The sequence below is a fragment of the Heterodontus francisci genome, chromosome 8 (genome assembly GCF_036365525.1).
Source record: "Heterodontus francisci isolate sHetFra1 chromosome 8, sHetFra1.hap1, whole genome shotgun sequence".
NCBI classification, from domain to species: Eukaryota; Metazoa; Chordata; class Chondrichthyes; order Heterodontiformes; family Heterodontidae; genus Heterodontus; species Heterodontus francisci.
The window spans coordinates 6,990,799-7,006,678 of NC_090378.1; the positions used below are offsets into that span (position 1 = coordinate 6,990,799).

Sequence of the window (15,880 nt, forward strand, 5' to 3'; positions counted from 1 at the left end):
AAATGTTCAATGGCTTTAGTGTCCAAAGCTCCATCTAGGATTCCTTTTGTTTCTTGATCTTTGTGTGAAGAACCTCTTGATGTTAGCCTGATATTTCTCTTTCTTTGTCTCTGTCTCTGAACGGACAGGGGGCATTCTGAAGGGGGAGGGTGAACAGCCAGAGGTTGTGGGACACATTGGTACCAATGACATAGGCAGGAAGAGTGATGAGGTCCTGCAGGGGGAGTTTAGGGAGTTAGGTAGAAAGTTAAAAGACAGGACCTCAAGGGTTGTAATCTCGGGATTACTCCCTGTGCCACGTGCCAGTGAGGCTAGAAATAGGAAGATAGTGCAGCTAAACATGTGACTGAGCAGCTGGTGTAGAAGGGAGAGTTTCAGATATCTGGACCATTGGGCTCTCATCAGGGACAGATGGGACCTGTACAAGAAGGACGGGTTGCATCTAAACTGGAAAGGCACTAATATCCTGGCTGCAAGGTTTGCTAGCGTCACTCGGGAGGGTTTAAACTAGTGGGGCAGTGGGGTGGGAACCAGAGCAGTAGGACAGCTAGTGAAATAACTGAGGAGGACATAGTAAATAAGGCCAGTAGGACTAAGAGGAAGAGCAGGCAGGGAGATGTTGCTGAGCACAGCGGGACTGGTAGTCTGAAGTGCATTTGTTTCAATGTGAGAAGTATAACAGGTAAAGCAGATGAACATAGAGCTTGGATTAGTACTTGGAAATATGATGTTGTTGCTGTTGCTGTTATTACAGAGACTTGGTTGAGGGAAGGGCAGGATTGGCAGCTAAATGTTCCAGGCTTTAGAAGCTTCAGGCGGGATAGAGGGGGATGAAAAGGGGTGGGGGAGTTGCATTACTGGTTAAGGAGAATATCACAGCTGTACTGCAGGAGGACACCTCAGAGGGGTCATGCAGCGAGGCAATATGGGTGGAGCTCAGGAATAGGAAGGGTGCAGTCACGATGTTGGGGGTTTACTACAGGCCTCCCAACAGCCAGCGGGAGGTAGAGGAGCAGATATGTAGACAGATTTTGGAAAGATGTAAAGGTAACAGGGTTGTAGTGGTGGGTGATTTTAACTTCCCCAATATTGACTGGGACTCACCCAGTGCTAGGGGCTTGGATGGGGCAGAATTTGAGAGGAGCATCCAGGAGGGCTTCTTGAAACAGTATGTAGACAGTCCAACTAAGGATGGGACCATTCTGGACCTGGTATTGGGGAATGAGCCCGGCCAGTTGGTCGAAGTTTCAGTTGGGGAGCATTTCGGGAGCAGTGACCATAATTCCATAAGTTTTAAGGTACTTGTGGATAAGGATAAGAGTAGTCCTCAGGTAAAGGTGCTAAATTGGGGGAAGGCTAATTATAACAATATTAGGCAGGAACTGAAGAATTTAGATTGGGGGCGGCTGTTTGAGGGTAAATCAACATCTGACACGTGGGAGTCTTTCAAACGTCAGCTGATTAGAATCCAGGACCAGCATGTTCCTGTGAGGAAGAAGGATAAGTTTGGCAAGTTTCGGGATCCTTGGATAACGTGGGATATTGTGAGCCTCGTCAAAAAGAAAAAGGAAGCATTCATAAGGGCTGGAAGGCTCGGAACAGACGAATCCCTTGAGGAATATAAAGACAGTAGGAAGGAACTTGAGCAAGGAGTTAGGAGGGCTAAAAGGGGTCGTGAAAAGTCATTGGCAAACAGGATTAAGGAAAATCCCAAGGCTTTTTATACATATATAAAAAGCAAGAGGGTAACCAGGGAAAGGGTTGGCCCACTCAAGGACAGAGATGGAAATCTATGTGTGGAGCCAGAGGAAATGGGTGAGGTGCTAAATGAGTACTTTGCATCAGTATTCACCAAAGGGAAGGACTTGGTGGATGATGAGCCTAGGGAAGGGAGTGCAGATAGTCTCAGTCATCTCATTATCAAAAAGGAGGTGTTGGGTGTCTTGCAAAGCATTAAGGTAGATAAGTCCCCAGGGCCTGATGGGATCTACCCTAGAATACTGAGGGAGGCAAGGGAAGAAATTGCTGGGGTCTTGACAGAAATCTTTGCATCCTCATTGGCGACAGGTGAGGTCCCAGAGGACTGGAGAATAGCCAATGTTGTGCCTTTGTTTAAGAAGGGTGGCAAAGATAATCCAGGAAATTATTGGCCGGTGAGCCTTATGTCAGTGGTAGGGAAACTATTAGGATTCTTCGGGACAGGATTTACTCCCATTTGGAAACAAACAAACTTATTAGCGAGAGACAGCATGGTTTTGTGAAGGGGAGGTCGTGTCTTACTAATTTGATTGAGTTTTTGAGGAAGTGACGAAGATGATTGATGAAGGAAGGGCAGTGGATGTTATCTATATGGACTTTAGTAAAGCCTTTGACAAGGTCCCGCATGGCAGACTGGTACAAAAGGTGAAGTCACACGGAATCAGAGGTGAGCTGGCAAGATGGATACAGAACTGGCTTGGTCATCGAAGACAGAGAGTATCAGTGGATGGGTGTTTTTTTCTGAATGGAGGGATGTGACTAGTGGTGTTCCGCAGGGATCAGTGCTGGGACCTTTGCTGTTTGTAGTATATATAAATGATTTGGAGGAAAATGTAGCTGGTCTGATTAGTAAGTTTGCGGATGTCACAAAGGTTGGTGGAGTTGCGGATAATGATGAGGATTGTCAGAGGATACAGCAGGATATAGATCGGTTGGAGACTTGGGCGGAGAAATGGCAGATGGAGTTTAATCCGGACAAATGTGAGGTAATGCATTTTGGAAGGTCTAATGCAGGTGGGAGGTATACAGTAAATGGCAGAACCCTTAGGAGTATTGACAGGCAGAGAGATCTGGGCGTACAGGTCCACAGGTCACTGAAAGTGGCAACGCATGTGGATAAGGTAGTCAAGAAGGCATTCGGCATGCTTGCCTTCATCGGTCGGGGCATAGAGTATAAAAATTGGCAAGTCATGTTGCAGCTGTACAGAACTTTAGTTAGGCCACATTTAGAATATTGCGTGCAATTCTGGTCGCCACACTACCAGAAGGACGTGGAGGCTTTGGAGAGGGTACATAGGAGGTTTACCAGGATGTTGCCTGGTCTGGAGGGCATTAGCTATGAGGAGAGGTTGGATAAACTCGGATTGTTTTCACTGGAACGACGGAGGTGGAGGGGCGACATGATAGAGGTTTACAAAGTTATGAGCAGCATGGACAGAGTGGATAGTCAGAAGCTTTTCCCAGGGTGGAAGAATCAGTTACTAGGGGACATAGGTTTAAGGTGAGAGGGGCAAAGTTTAGAGGGGATGTGCGAGGCAAGTTTTTTTACACAGAGGGTGGTGAGTGCCTGGAACTTGCTGCCAGGGGAGGTGGTGGAAGCAGATACGATAGCGACATTTAAGAGACATCTTGACAAATATATGAATAGGAAGGGAATAGAGGGATATGGGCCCCGGAAGTGCAGAAGGTGTTAGTTTCGGCAGGCATCAAGATCGGCGCAGGCTTGGAGGGCCGAATGGCCTGTTCCTGTGCTGTACTGTTCTTTGTTCTTTAGTTTAAACCTGTGATTCCTTGCCTTACTCTCACTATTTACTTTAAAATAAGCTAATTGACAAAACAACCAGAGACAACGTGACAAAAAAATTCCAGATTTTATGATCTGGAATGCGCTGCTCCCTCGAGCAGAGATGGTTAAGGGGAGATTTGATAAAGATTATGATGGGGTTTTGATCGAGTAAATAGGGAGAGTTGGTAACCAGAAGATACAATTTAAAATGATTGGCAAAAGAACCAGAGGAGAGATGAGGGGAATTTTTTTGTTTCACACAGCGAGTTGTTGCGATCTGGAATGCGTTGACTGAATGGGTGATGGAAGCAGATTCAATAATAACTTTCAAAAGGAAATTGGATAAATACTTTAAGGGAAAAAATTAGATAGCTCTTTCAAAGAGCCAGCCCAGTCACGATGGGCCTAATGTCCTTCTTCTGTGCTGTATTATTCTATAACATCTGAACCACTGAACCCCCAAAGGTCAAGCAGCTAACTGATTAGACCAGCAAGGCTCCTAACATAATTATTTTTCAATTCATGAGTGTTATTTTACTCTTCCTTCATAGGGTCCAAAAGGAGTAAAAGGAACCAGAGGGGAAATGGTAAGGTCGTTTAATAAATAGCCAGTTACTATGCCACGGTACTCTCTTCAGCAACATATTTATGAGAATTTATAAATGTTATTAAGAATGGTGTTGCTTAAATGTTGACATGACAAATGTCGACATAGAAATAAGTCCACATCTTTGATACACATTAAGAAGGATGGTATGAAGTTTGTGTGGTGCATAAACACCATCATGGATCAGTTGGGCTGAATGGCCTGTTTCTGTGATATAATTCTATGTTATTTTATGTGTTATGCTGATCAGGTGAGATGAAGTAAGGTGGGAGGAACTCATGTGGAGCAAAAAAGCCAGCATAGAACAGTTGTGCCGAAAGGCCTGTCTCTGTGTTGGAGGCTCTATGAAACACTATGAAGTTTATAGGCTAACATGGCAGCTAAACTTTGCACAGCAAGGTCCCACAAACCATTCATTCACTGGATGTGGCGTCACTGATAAGGTCAGCATTTATTGCCCATCACTAATTGCCCTTGTGAACGTGGTGGTGAATGCCTTGAAGGCAACTGAGTGGCTTGTTAGAGCATTTCAGAGGGCAGTTAAGAGTCAACCACATTGCTGTGGGTCTGGAGTCACATGTAGGCCAGACCAGGTAAGGACAGCAGATTTCCTTCCCTGAAGGACATTAGTGAACCAGGTGGGTTTTTATGACAATCCTGATATGCCACTACTGATACTAGCTTTTTATTCCGTCTTTTATTTGTTTAATTGATTTTAAGTTCCCCAGCTGCCATCCTGGTGGATTTGAACTGGTTTGTCTCTGGATCATTAGTCCAGGCCTCTGGATTACTATTCCAGTATCATTATGGTGGCATACACCATAAGGTGGCATTTGTTCCAGAATCGATGCTTGCCTTGAAGTTGGGAGAACTCACTACTCTTCTTCAAATTGCGTGGGAGGATCTTTTTGTCCACTGATCCGGCAAATAGGATCTTGGACTTATGTGCCATTCAGAGGATGGTTCTGCTGACAGTGCAGCCCTCCCTCAGTACTGCACAGAAGGGTCAGCCCAGATAGTGCTCAAGTCCAGGAGTGGAACTTGAACCCAGGACCCTCTCACTCAGGAGCAAGGGTGCCACCTACTGAATCTTGGCCAACACTGATAAAGTAAACGAAGGAACAGTTCCCCAGAATTGTAGCATATTAAACAATTGGGTCTTCACATGGCATGTCCATGACACAACTAAAAAATAAAAGGGGCAAGAGCAGTAAACAGGTCCTTCACCTTAAATAGGAAAAAGGCAATGTAAAAACCTTATGAAAATCTTCGAACCACACCAACAAAATGTTTAATAGAGTTTGTCGTCACAACTCCAGCATATGCTCTGTGTATGTGTGTATGTATGTCTGTGTATATGTATTTTGCATTTTCGAAAGCCAGGCCATAAAGAATAGAACTGGAGCCTATTCTTTACACATTATAAGCTTTTATTTACAGAGAAACACATTACAAACATGAACCTCCAAACCCAACAACCACAGTTTCAGCTTGCTGCTGTGTATAGGAGCACGCGTGAATCCCCAGTTAATGTTCACCAACTGAATACAGTGAAAAACAATTAATATACAATTAACATATGTGTGGGAGATAATTGCCAAGAAGTACTTACCCCATTCCAAAGCTCATATTCAACATACACTCCAGTGCAGTACTGAGAGAGTGCTGCACTGTTGGAGGTACCGTCTTTCAGATGAGATGTTAAACCATGGGCCAGCTCAAGTGGAGGTAAAAGATCCCATGGCACTATTCTGAAGAACAGCAAGAGAGGTCTTCTGGTATCCTGGCCAATATTTAATCTTCACCCAACATCACTAAAAAAAACCCAGCTTATCTGGCCATTATCTCATTGCTATTAGTGGGAGCTTACTGTGCTCAAATTGACTGCTGCATTTCCTACATTACAAATTGACTGGACTTCATTGGCTGTAAAGTGCTCTGAGACACCCTGGGATTATAAACGGCACTATATAAATGCAAGTTCTTTCTTTCTTTATCACAAGGACATTCCCCTAATTTACTAGCTTAAGGACCCCCATTTATGGTCACTTCAGATATTGCTGAATGTATAAACATCCTGCAGTGATTCTCAACAGGTGAGCTGCAAGGTCCAGGTGAGCCGCAAGGTGACTCTATTGCCTCAGGTCAGGGGCGTGCAGTTCCTCATTGGACACTCGCTGTACACCAGGTCCTGTGGGAAGCAGCCAATAAACTTGGGATCTTTGTTAAAGATTGAACTTTGGTGATGCCCTAGAAATTAGTAGCTGCAGTGTTCCTTGTTTTTATTTGTATTCGTACATGGGGTGTGGGCATCGCAGGCAAGGCCAGCATTTATTGTCCATCCCTAATTGCCCTTGAGAAGGTGGTGGTGAGCTGCCTTCTTGAATCGCTGCAGTCCATGTGAGATAGGTACACCCACAGTGCTGTTAGGAAGGGAGTTCCAGGATTTTGACCCAGCGACAGTGAAGGAACGGCGATATAGTTCCAAGTCAGGATGGTGTGTGGCTTGGTGGGGAACCTACAGGTGGTGGTGTTCCCATGCATCTGCTGCCTTTGTCTTTCTAGATGCTTTGGAAGGTGCTGTCTAAGGAACCTTGGTGCATTGCTGCAGTGCATCTTTTAGATGGTACACATTGCTGTCACTGTGCATTGGTGGTGGAGGGAGTGAATGTTTGTGGATGGGATGCCAATCAAGCGGGCTGTTTTAGAGTCATAGAGTTATACAGCACAGAAACAGGCCTTTCGGCCCATCATGTCTGTGCCGACCATCAAGCACCTATCTACTCTAGCCCCATTTTCCAGCACTTGGCCCATAGCCTTGCATACAATGGCGTTTCAAGTGCATAACTAAATACTTCTTAAATGTTGTGAGGGTTCCTGCCTCTACCACCCCTTCAGGCAGTGTGTTCCAGATTCCAACCACCCTCTGGGTGAAAACATTTTTCCTCAAATCCCCTCGAAACCTCCTGCCTCTTACCTTAAATCTATGCCCCCTGGTTATTGACACCTCCGCTAAGGGAAAAAGTTTCTTCCTATCTATCCTATCTATGTCCCTCATAATTTTGTATACCTCAATCAGGTCCCCCCTCAGCTTTCTCTGCTCTAAGGAAAACAACCCTAGCCTATCCAGTCTCTCTTCATAGCTGAAATGCTCCAGCCCAGCCAACATCCTGGTGAATCTCCTCTGCATCCTCTCCAGTGCAATCACATCCTTCCTATAGTGTGGTGACCAGAACTGTACACAGTACTCCAGCTGTAGCCTAACTAGCATTTTGTGCAGCTCCATCATAACCTCCCTGCTCTTATATTCTATGCCTCGGCTAATAAAGGCAAGTATCCCATATGCCTTCCTAACCACCTTATCTGCCTGTGCTGCCGCCCTCAGTGATCTATGGACAAGTACACCAAGGTCCCTGTGACCCCCTGTAATTCCTAGGGTCCTACCATCCATTGTATATTCCCTTGCCTTGTTAGTCCTCCCAAAATTCATCACCTCACACTTCTCAGGATTAAATTCCATTTGCCACTGCTCTGCCCATCTTACCAGCCCATCTATATTGTCCTGTAATCTAAGGCTTTCCTCCTCACTATTTACAGCACCACCAATTTTCGTGTCCTGGATGTTTCAAAGTTATAAACTGTAAAAAAAAATTATTCGAAATCAGAAATATTCTGCAAATCAGGAAATTTATTTTTGATATTTATAAGAGGAGTCAGGAGGAATTTTTTTTTTATGCACTGAGTTGTGATCTGGGATGCACTGCCCTAAAGGGCGGTGGAAGCAGATTCAATAACAAAAACTTACATTTATATAGTGCCTTTAACATAATAGAATATCCCAAGATGCTTCACAGAGACATGCAAATATGACATTGAGCCATGTAAGGAGATATTAGGGCAGATGACCAAAATCTTGGGTCAGCGATGTAGGTTTTAACATGTGTCTTAATGGAGGACAGGGTGGAAAGAGAGGTAGAGAGGCGGAGAGGTTTAGGGAGGGAATTCCAGAGCTTAGGGGCCAGGCAGTTAAAGGCACGGCCGCCAATGGTGGAACGATTAAAATCAGGGATGTTCCAGGGAATTAGATGAGTGCAGAGATCTCGGAGGGTTGTGGGGCTGGAGGAGGTTACAGAGATAGGGAAGGGTGAGGACATGGAGGGATTTGAAAACAAGGATGAGAATTTTAAAATCAAGATGTTGTTTAACTGGGAACCAATGTAGGTCAGCGAGCACAGGGGTGAGAGTGGAATGGGGAATGGTGCAACTAAGGATACAGGCAGCAGAGTTTTGGATGACCTCGAGTTTACAGCAGAGCACTTGGAGAACAGTGGTAGAATCGGGCAGAGTCAGCATGGAGCTACGAAAGGGAAATCATGCTTGACAAATCTACTAGAATTCTTCGAGGATGTAACTAGTAGAGTTGATGAGGGGGAGCCAGTGGATGTGGTTTATTTGGACTTTCAGAAGGCTTTCGACAAAGTCCCACATAAGAGATTAGCATGTAAAATTAAAGCGCACGGGATGGGGGTGGATAGAAAATTGATTGGTGGACAGGAAACAAAGAGTAGGGATAAATGGGTCTTTTTCCGAATGGCAGGCAGTGACTAGTGGGGTACCACAGGGATCGGTGCTAGGACCCCAGCTATTCACAATATACATTAATGATTTAGATGAGGGAACTAAATGTAATATCTCCAAATTTGCAGATGACACAAAACTGGGTGGGAGGGTGAGTAATGAGGAGGATGCAGAGAGGCTTCAGAGTGATTTGGATAAGTTGAGTGAGTGGGCAAATGCATGGCAGATGCAGTATAATGTGAGGGTATCAACTTTGGTAGCAAAAACAGGAAGGCAGATTATTATCTGAACGGCTATAAACTGAGAGAGGGGAATATGCAGTGAGACCTGGGTGTTCTCGTACACCAGTCACTGAAGGTAAGCATGCAGGTCCAAAAAAGGGGGTGAAAAGGCAAATGGTATGTTGGCGTTCATAGCGAGAGGATTCGAGTACAGGAGCAGGGATGTCTTGCTGCAATTATACAGGGCCTTGGTGAGGCCACAACTGGAATATTGTGAGCAGTTTTGGTCTCCTTATCTGAGGAAGGATGTTTTTGCTATAGAGGGAGTGCAGCGAAGGTTTACCAGACTGATTCCTGGGATGGTGGGACTGACGCATGAGGAGAGATTAAGTCAGTTAGGATTGTATTCGCTGGAGTTCAGAAGAGTGAGGGGGGGATCTCATAGAAACCAATAAAATTCTAACAGGACTTGACAGGGTAGATACAGGAAGGATGTTCCCGATGGTGGGGGAGCCCAGACCAGGGGTCATAGTCTAAGGATACAGGGTAAACCTTTCAGGACTGAGATGAGGAGAAATTTCTTCACCCAGAGAGTGGTGAACCTGTGGAATTCGTTACCACAAAAAGCAGTTGAGGCCAAAACATTGTATGTTTTCAAGAAGGAGTTAGATATAGCTCTTGGGTCTAAAGGGATCAAAGGATATGGGGGGAAAGCAGGAACAGGTTACTGAGTTGGATGATCAGCCATGATCATAATGAATGGCGGAGCAGGCTCGAAGGGCCGAATGGCCTACTCCTGCTCCTATTTTCTATGTTTCTGTGTTTACAGAAGGTAGAATGTGCGCGGCCAGTCAGGAGTGCATTAAAATAGTCAATGATAACTTTCAAAAAGGGAATTGGATAAATATTTGAAGGGAAAAAAAAATCGCAGGACTCTGGGGAAAGAGCATGGGAGTGAGTGGGATTAATCAGATAGCTCCTTCTAAAAGCTGGCCCAGGCATGATGGGCTGAATGGCCTCCTTCTGTGCTGTACCATGCTATGATTCTATTCATAAAGATTCACAGTGCAGTGAAAAAGGAGGCGAACATTCAGCCCCTCTAGCCTATTCCACCATACAATCAGATCATTGGCTGATCTGTGTCTTAACTCCATTTACCTGCCTTGGTTCTGTACCCACGCCTAACAAAAAACCTAAAGATTTTTCAATAAGTTATTTCCAGTTAAATGGTAAAGTGACTGAGCTACAATGTCACAAAGATAAAACTGTTCCTTCTGTGGCTGCCAGAATTTGTGGCTTTGGTTTTGAATGAATTGTCTCTTTAATTTCTGCATGTTTTGTTATGTTTTCAGCTCCACACTCTGCTTTCTTTTTCTTTAGTTTTACTTCAAAATAGTGCCATGGTATCTTTTATGTCTTCTTGATAGGAAAGACGGGGCCTCAGTTTAATGTCTGGATTTTTGTGCTGAAGTCTCTGGAGTGAGTCTGGAACCCAGAACCTTCAGGATGTCAATTTGGGAGTGAGGATTGTCCTTCCAGCCTGGAGTGTTGGGGTCCATTGGTCCCTCAATCAACATCACAAAAAGACAAATTATCTAGTCGTTATCACATTGCTGTTTGTGGGAGCTTGCTGTGCACAAATTGGCTGCTGTATTTCCCACATTACAACAGTGCCTACACTTCAAAGTACTTCATTGGCTGTAAAGTGCTTTGGGATTTTCTAAGCTCATGAAAGGAGCTCTATAAATGCCTAACGGTTGTAAACTTCGTTGATCCTTTCAATCCTGAATCTACAAATTGTTAAGGAACGTTCAATGTAGAATAACATAGAACATTTAGCACAGAAACACGCCATTCAGCCCAGCCAGTCCCTGCAAGTGTTTATGTTCTATTGAGCCTCCTCTAACAGCATACCCCCCCAACTCTCTTCTTCCTCAAGTGCGTCTCTAGTTTCCCCTCAAATGTGTCCATGCTATTCAACTCAAATATTTACTCTGGTCGTGAGTTCCACATCCTTGCCACTCTCTGGGTAAAGAAATTTCTCCTGAATTCCATATTTAATTTCTTGGTGCCTATACAATATTAATAGCCCCTCTAGTTTTGTTCTTCCCCACAAATGGAAACATGCTCTCTGTGTCTACTTTATCAAAACTATTTGTAATTTTAAAGACCTCTTTTAGGTTACTGCTCTTAATAGGTCTTTGTAGGTCTCTAGTGACGTACACTGTTCCTACTGGTTCATTATGGCATGACAAGTGTTATTGTGAACAAGAGCCCCAGAAACGAGAGTTCTACTAACATCCAGATAGTCATTCTGTGTATTATCTAGGCATGCAACTAATCACCCTGCACACATTGTCCAGTCTCCTTATCTCAATACTTTTAACTAAGATAGCCAAGACAATATGGCCGCAAAAAGAAATCAGCAGGCTTGAATCACATGCCCTGCATTTTCAGCAGAAGCTATACAGCAAACAGTCAGATTGTACTCCGATATATTAAACCCAAATGCATCCTGGTAATGGACACTTTCAACCATTTCGTTATTTAAGCTGCAGTACAAATCCACAAACTATAAATAAATAGAAAGCAAAACCCTAATCGTATGATAAACCAAACCTTAATCCTACATAGATATACATGACTAGGGTTGCTGGCATACTGACTGGGCGTGGTGGTGGGGAAGTTGTTACACAATGGGGGGAGTTTTATGCTCTACCATGTGGCGGGTTTGGAGGTGGGGAGAGCATGTAATCGGGTGGGATGGTGGCCGGGGAGACCCCGGCACCTTCCCACCTTTGCCGCAATTAAGTCCAGGCAGGGAAGGCCTTCCCGTCCCCTCGCCAATTGAGGCCCTTGTGGACAATGAATGCCCAATTAAGGGCCTCATCCCGCCACTGCTGCAATTATCCCAGCAGCGGGATGAGGCCTTTTGCCGCGCAGGAAGCAGGGTTGTTTGCTGGCTCTGGGTGGAACGTTGGGGGGAATTCCCTCATTCAAAGGCATTTAGTGCCTGAATGAGGGAATTGGTATCGGGAAGGGGGGCCCCCCTGAGATCCAACCCCTGCTCTTGCCACTGACCCTCTACACCCCCAACCCCCCTGCACAATCCCCACCCCATGAGACCCCTCCTGCCCTGACCGACCTGTGGCCTGGGTCCAGCGGCGCTCCTGGGCCTTGAGTGGGTGCTCCAACAGCAGCAGCCACTGCCTCCTTGGCGGCGCTGCTCAGAGGGCGGGACTTCCATCTGCAGGGTCCTTGATCCTGTGGAAGGCGCGCTGCTGTCCAGTTAAGTGCCTAATTGACAGTTGATCGTGGGTGGGGGGGGGGGCCTCCCACAGAAGGGACGACGCGGGGTTCTCGCCAATGCTTTTGCTGGAGGTCGAGACCCCCATCGCCTGGATAAAATCCCAGCCTATGTCTGTGTAAATACAAAGAAGATTCAGAATTACTGTTTTGCAAAGTTACAAAGCATTTGCAGCACAGAAATAGGCCATTCGGCGCAACTGGTCCATGCTGGTGTTAATGCTCCACATGAACCTCCTCCCACCCCCTCTTCATCTCACCCTATCAGCATATCCTTCTATTCCTTTCTCCCTCATGTGTTTATCCAGCTTTCCCTAAAATGTATCGATACTATTCACTTCAACCACTCCCTGTGGTAGTGTTCTGTTTCAGGAATAAACACTGAGTATTCTACTGGGTCATTATGTTTCTGCAGATTTACTTGGCAGTTTTCATGCTGAGGATGTTATAAACTACAACATGACAAGAAGCAGATGGGTATTTCAAACACTTCAAAGGAAACCCAATGCTCACAGAATGAAGAATTTTAACCTGTTTATAAAATCTGGATGACCTCTGCATGAGAAAAAAAAACATGAATCACACAAATGTAACAAACGTCTTTCTTTAAAAAAATATATGTTGTACCAAACCATTAGTCAGTGTTTCTTTAGTCTGGCAGGGGCATGTTTCACTGGAACTATTCTGGATGTGATTATCATACAAGAGCATGGAAAGGCCAGGTAAAGGGGAGGGTAACTTTTCATTACACCCAGTGGGCTGTTGGCTTCGACATCAGACTGGGCTAAAGGTATAAATCAGTGAGATGCCACAGACTGTTAATTGTATGTTAATTGGGTGTTTAATTGTATTCAGGTAACTGGGATTTCACTTGCGCAAATTGAAATGGTAGTGGTTGGGTTTGGAGGTGCACATGTGTAATGTGTGTCTCTGTAAATAAAAGCTTAGAAGTGTGTAAATTCTAGGCTCCAGTTCTATCCTTCACTGCCTGGTTATATCTAAAGTATAACACAGGGGTAAAATTTCTGTCTGTATTACACTACAACTAGCAGAGACCCGCAAAATATTTGTGCTCAAATTAGTATCTTTATTGCAAAGGTTCTTCTTTAAATGCAGGGGTCTCAGTTTTATGGGCCCTCCTGAGATGGTTTCGGAGGTGGGGTGGGGTGGGCGCCGTAGAGTTGTGATGGGAGACGGGGCCCCATTGCCTCCTGTCGTAACGCAGTTTTGATGGGGTGGGATAGGTGGAGAACGTCCTTTCCTCCCAGAGGCCAATTGAGGCCCTTAAGGGCCTCTTACTGCCGCCACTGGGATTTAACCAGCGATGGTGGGTGGAAAGAGGGGGGGAAGGGTCCCTCCACCACGAGGAGAGATTGCCCAGCAAAATGAGGCAACCTCCATGTGGGCTTGGGGAGGGGCCTCCTCCATGGGCAGTCTGTGGCCCATGGAGGGGCCCTGCCAGCAAACAAAAAACCTCCCTGTACCCCCTACCCCTGTACTCAACGCCCACCCTCACACCCCCATCACCAGGGACTGCCAGACTGGCCCCAGCGACCCCACTTCATGTACCTGAGATCCAGGTCTGGGTCCAAGGCCTCTGCAGTACCAGCAGTGGCTGGAATGAGTCTGAGCCAACATAAATGAGATGTGTGGAGTCCAGTTGGTTGAAGATCGCAAACAGATTTATGACAGGTAAACTATTATACACAGTATAGAGCAAACTATATATAGAACCTTACTCTGGGTGTTACAGTTGCAGAGTGACTCTGGCTCTGAGTGACATGACTGTATTGGCTCATTAGCATACTAAGATCTTAACGGGACATCACTCAAAGGCAATTAAACAACAGTGGTCACCTCTCCTGGTGACACTGCCAGTATTACTGCCTTGCCGGTCCTGTGATTGGCTGGCAGCTCTTGGAGGCAGCATCCCCATCTTTAAAGGGACAGCGATCCCGGCGCAGGCTGTTAATTGGCCCAGCACCATTGAATCGCCCAGGCAGGACTTCAGCTGGCTGAGGCGGGATTCTCCCCGCCTGTTTTATGCTGGGAGCATAAAATTCAGCCCAGGATTTCTAACTTTTCTTTCACCAAAGACTTTAAAAGAATCAAAACTTCTCACAGTGGAAAAAGCTACCTAAAGCTGTCCATGTGTAAAAACAGGCCGAGAAATAGAAATACAAATTGTGCCAAGCGTCTGGCCTTGTGACTTGTTTATAGGCATAGAATATGAAAGTCTAATTGGGAAATGTTTTCTCCTGCGTTGAATAGGCATGTTTACATCTGATGGACTCATTATTATTTGAGGAATAAACACTCCATTTCCTTGAAATCTGCTTGTTATAATTTCAGCAGCTAATACTGAAAAAAACAGCTTCCTAACTGTCGGGTTCCGTGCCAAAGTCCCTGTTTAGGATTCAAGTTCTGTAGCAACGTCATAACTGTTCCCTTCTTGAGTCTACGTTTATGTGGCAGTGTGCCCATTGGAGTTAGATTGTGTCGAAACTCCCGAGGGTACAGGCTGTTATCATTAACCTTGTATATAGACTCAATGCTGATATACTTCACCTGACACCTTTTCTAAAACATTTTCAATCAAATCCAGTAAATCTGCATTTTTTTAGCACAAAGAAGAGCTTTTGAAAAATTTGTTGTATCAAATAATTGTCCCTGCCAGTAACTAATTCCATCATCTCATCCACCTTCCCGTGCCATTCCATCCTTCCAGTGCCATCTCTTTCATGCCATCCCCATCCCATTCCTTCCATCCCTCCCTTGCCGTCCCCATCCCTCCCATCAATCCCATCCCAACCCTCTCCAGCCAGGGTAACTTTGTTGTTGGGCTACCCTTATTTCCGCTGTTTTTGTTCTCCACCAACACCCCACACTCCCACCCAGCCGCTACGTACCACGCACGCTCCAGTCCTCCTTGAGCCCGACATGCCTCAACGTGCGCCAGGCACTGGCCAACTACAGACGCATCCCTTAAACTGACCAATCAGAAAGGTCCAGACAGACAAAAACAGTATTATTATAGAAGATTGTGGCCAGCGGGATAATATGAGCTGATGTCTGTGGCATTGCTCACTGTGACTGAGGGTATAGACTAGGTTAGAATGAGGGCGCGATTATACCTTATAACTTACAGTGTGCTGTAAGGGTCACCGGTTGATGGGGACTGAATAAAACAAATTCCAATATTTAACAATATACTGATATTTTCACTTGGTGCATTGACGACTGAGTCCATTGTCCCTTTTCCTGAGAAAACCATAAACCATTATGATTGAAGGGCAGATTTCCCTCTTTTTTGTGTCTGGAGAGCAATCAGGAAAAGGAATTGGGGGCAGAGACTCATTGCACCTACCACTCTGGCCCAAGATTCCCAGGCTTTCCCTAGCTGAGCAGAATCTGTGTCTGAAGGGAAAAGAGTTACACCCCACCCCTCACCTCCCCAACCCCCTACCCCTCCCCTCCCCAACCCCCTACACCTCCTCTCCCCACCCCTGCTGGCCAGAAGATACTCCAACATAAAATCCTCATCCTTATTTTCAAATGCCTCCATGGCCTTATCCCTCTCTCTATATATATAATGTCCTCCAGCCCTACATCCCTCTGAGATAT

The 15,880-nt window shown here is 45.4% G+C and overlaps 1 protein-coding gene across 1 annotated transcript in view; it reads left to right on the forward strand.

The window, feature by feature from the left end:
- LOC137373159 (collagen alpha-1(XXIV) chain) overlaps positions 1 to 15,880 on the forward strand; it is a 351,399-nt gene that overhangs the window by 318,194 nt on the left and 17,325 nt on the right. Inside the window, exon 53 of the mRNA XM_068038018.1 lies at positions 4,096 to 4,131. Within this exon, the coding sequence (XP_067894119.1) occupies positions 4,096 to 4,131 (36 nt within the window). The remainder of the gene's footprint in view (positions 1 to 4,095; positions 4,132 to 15,880) is intronic.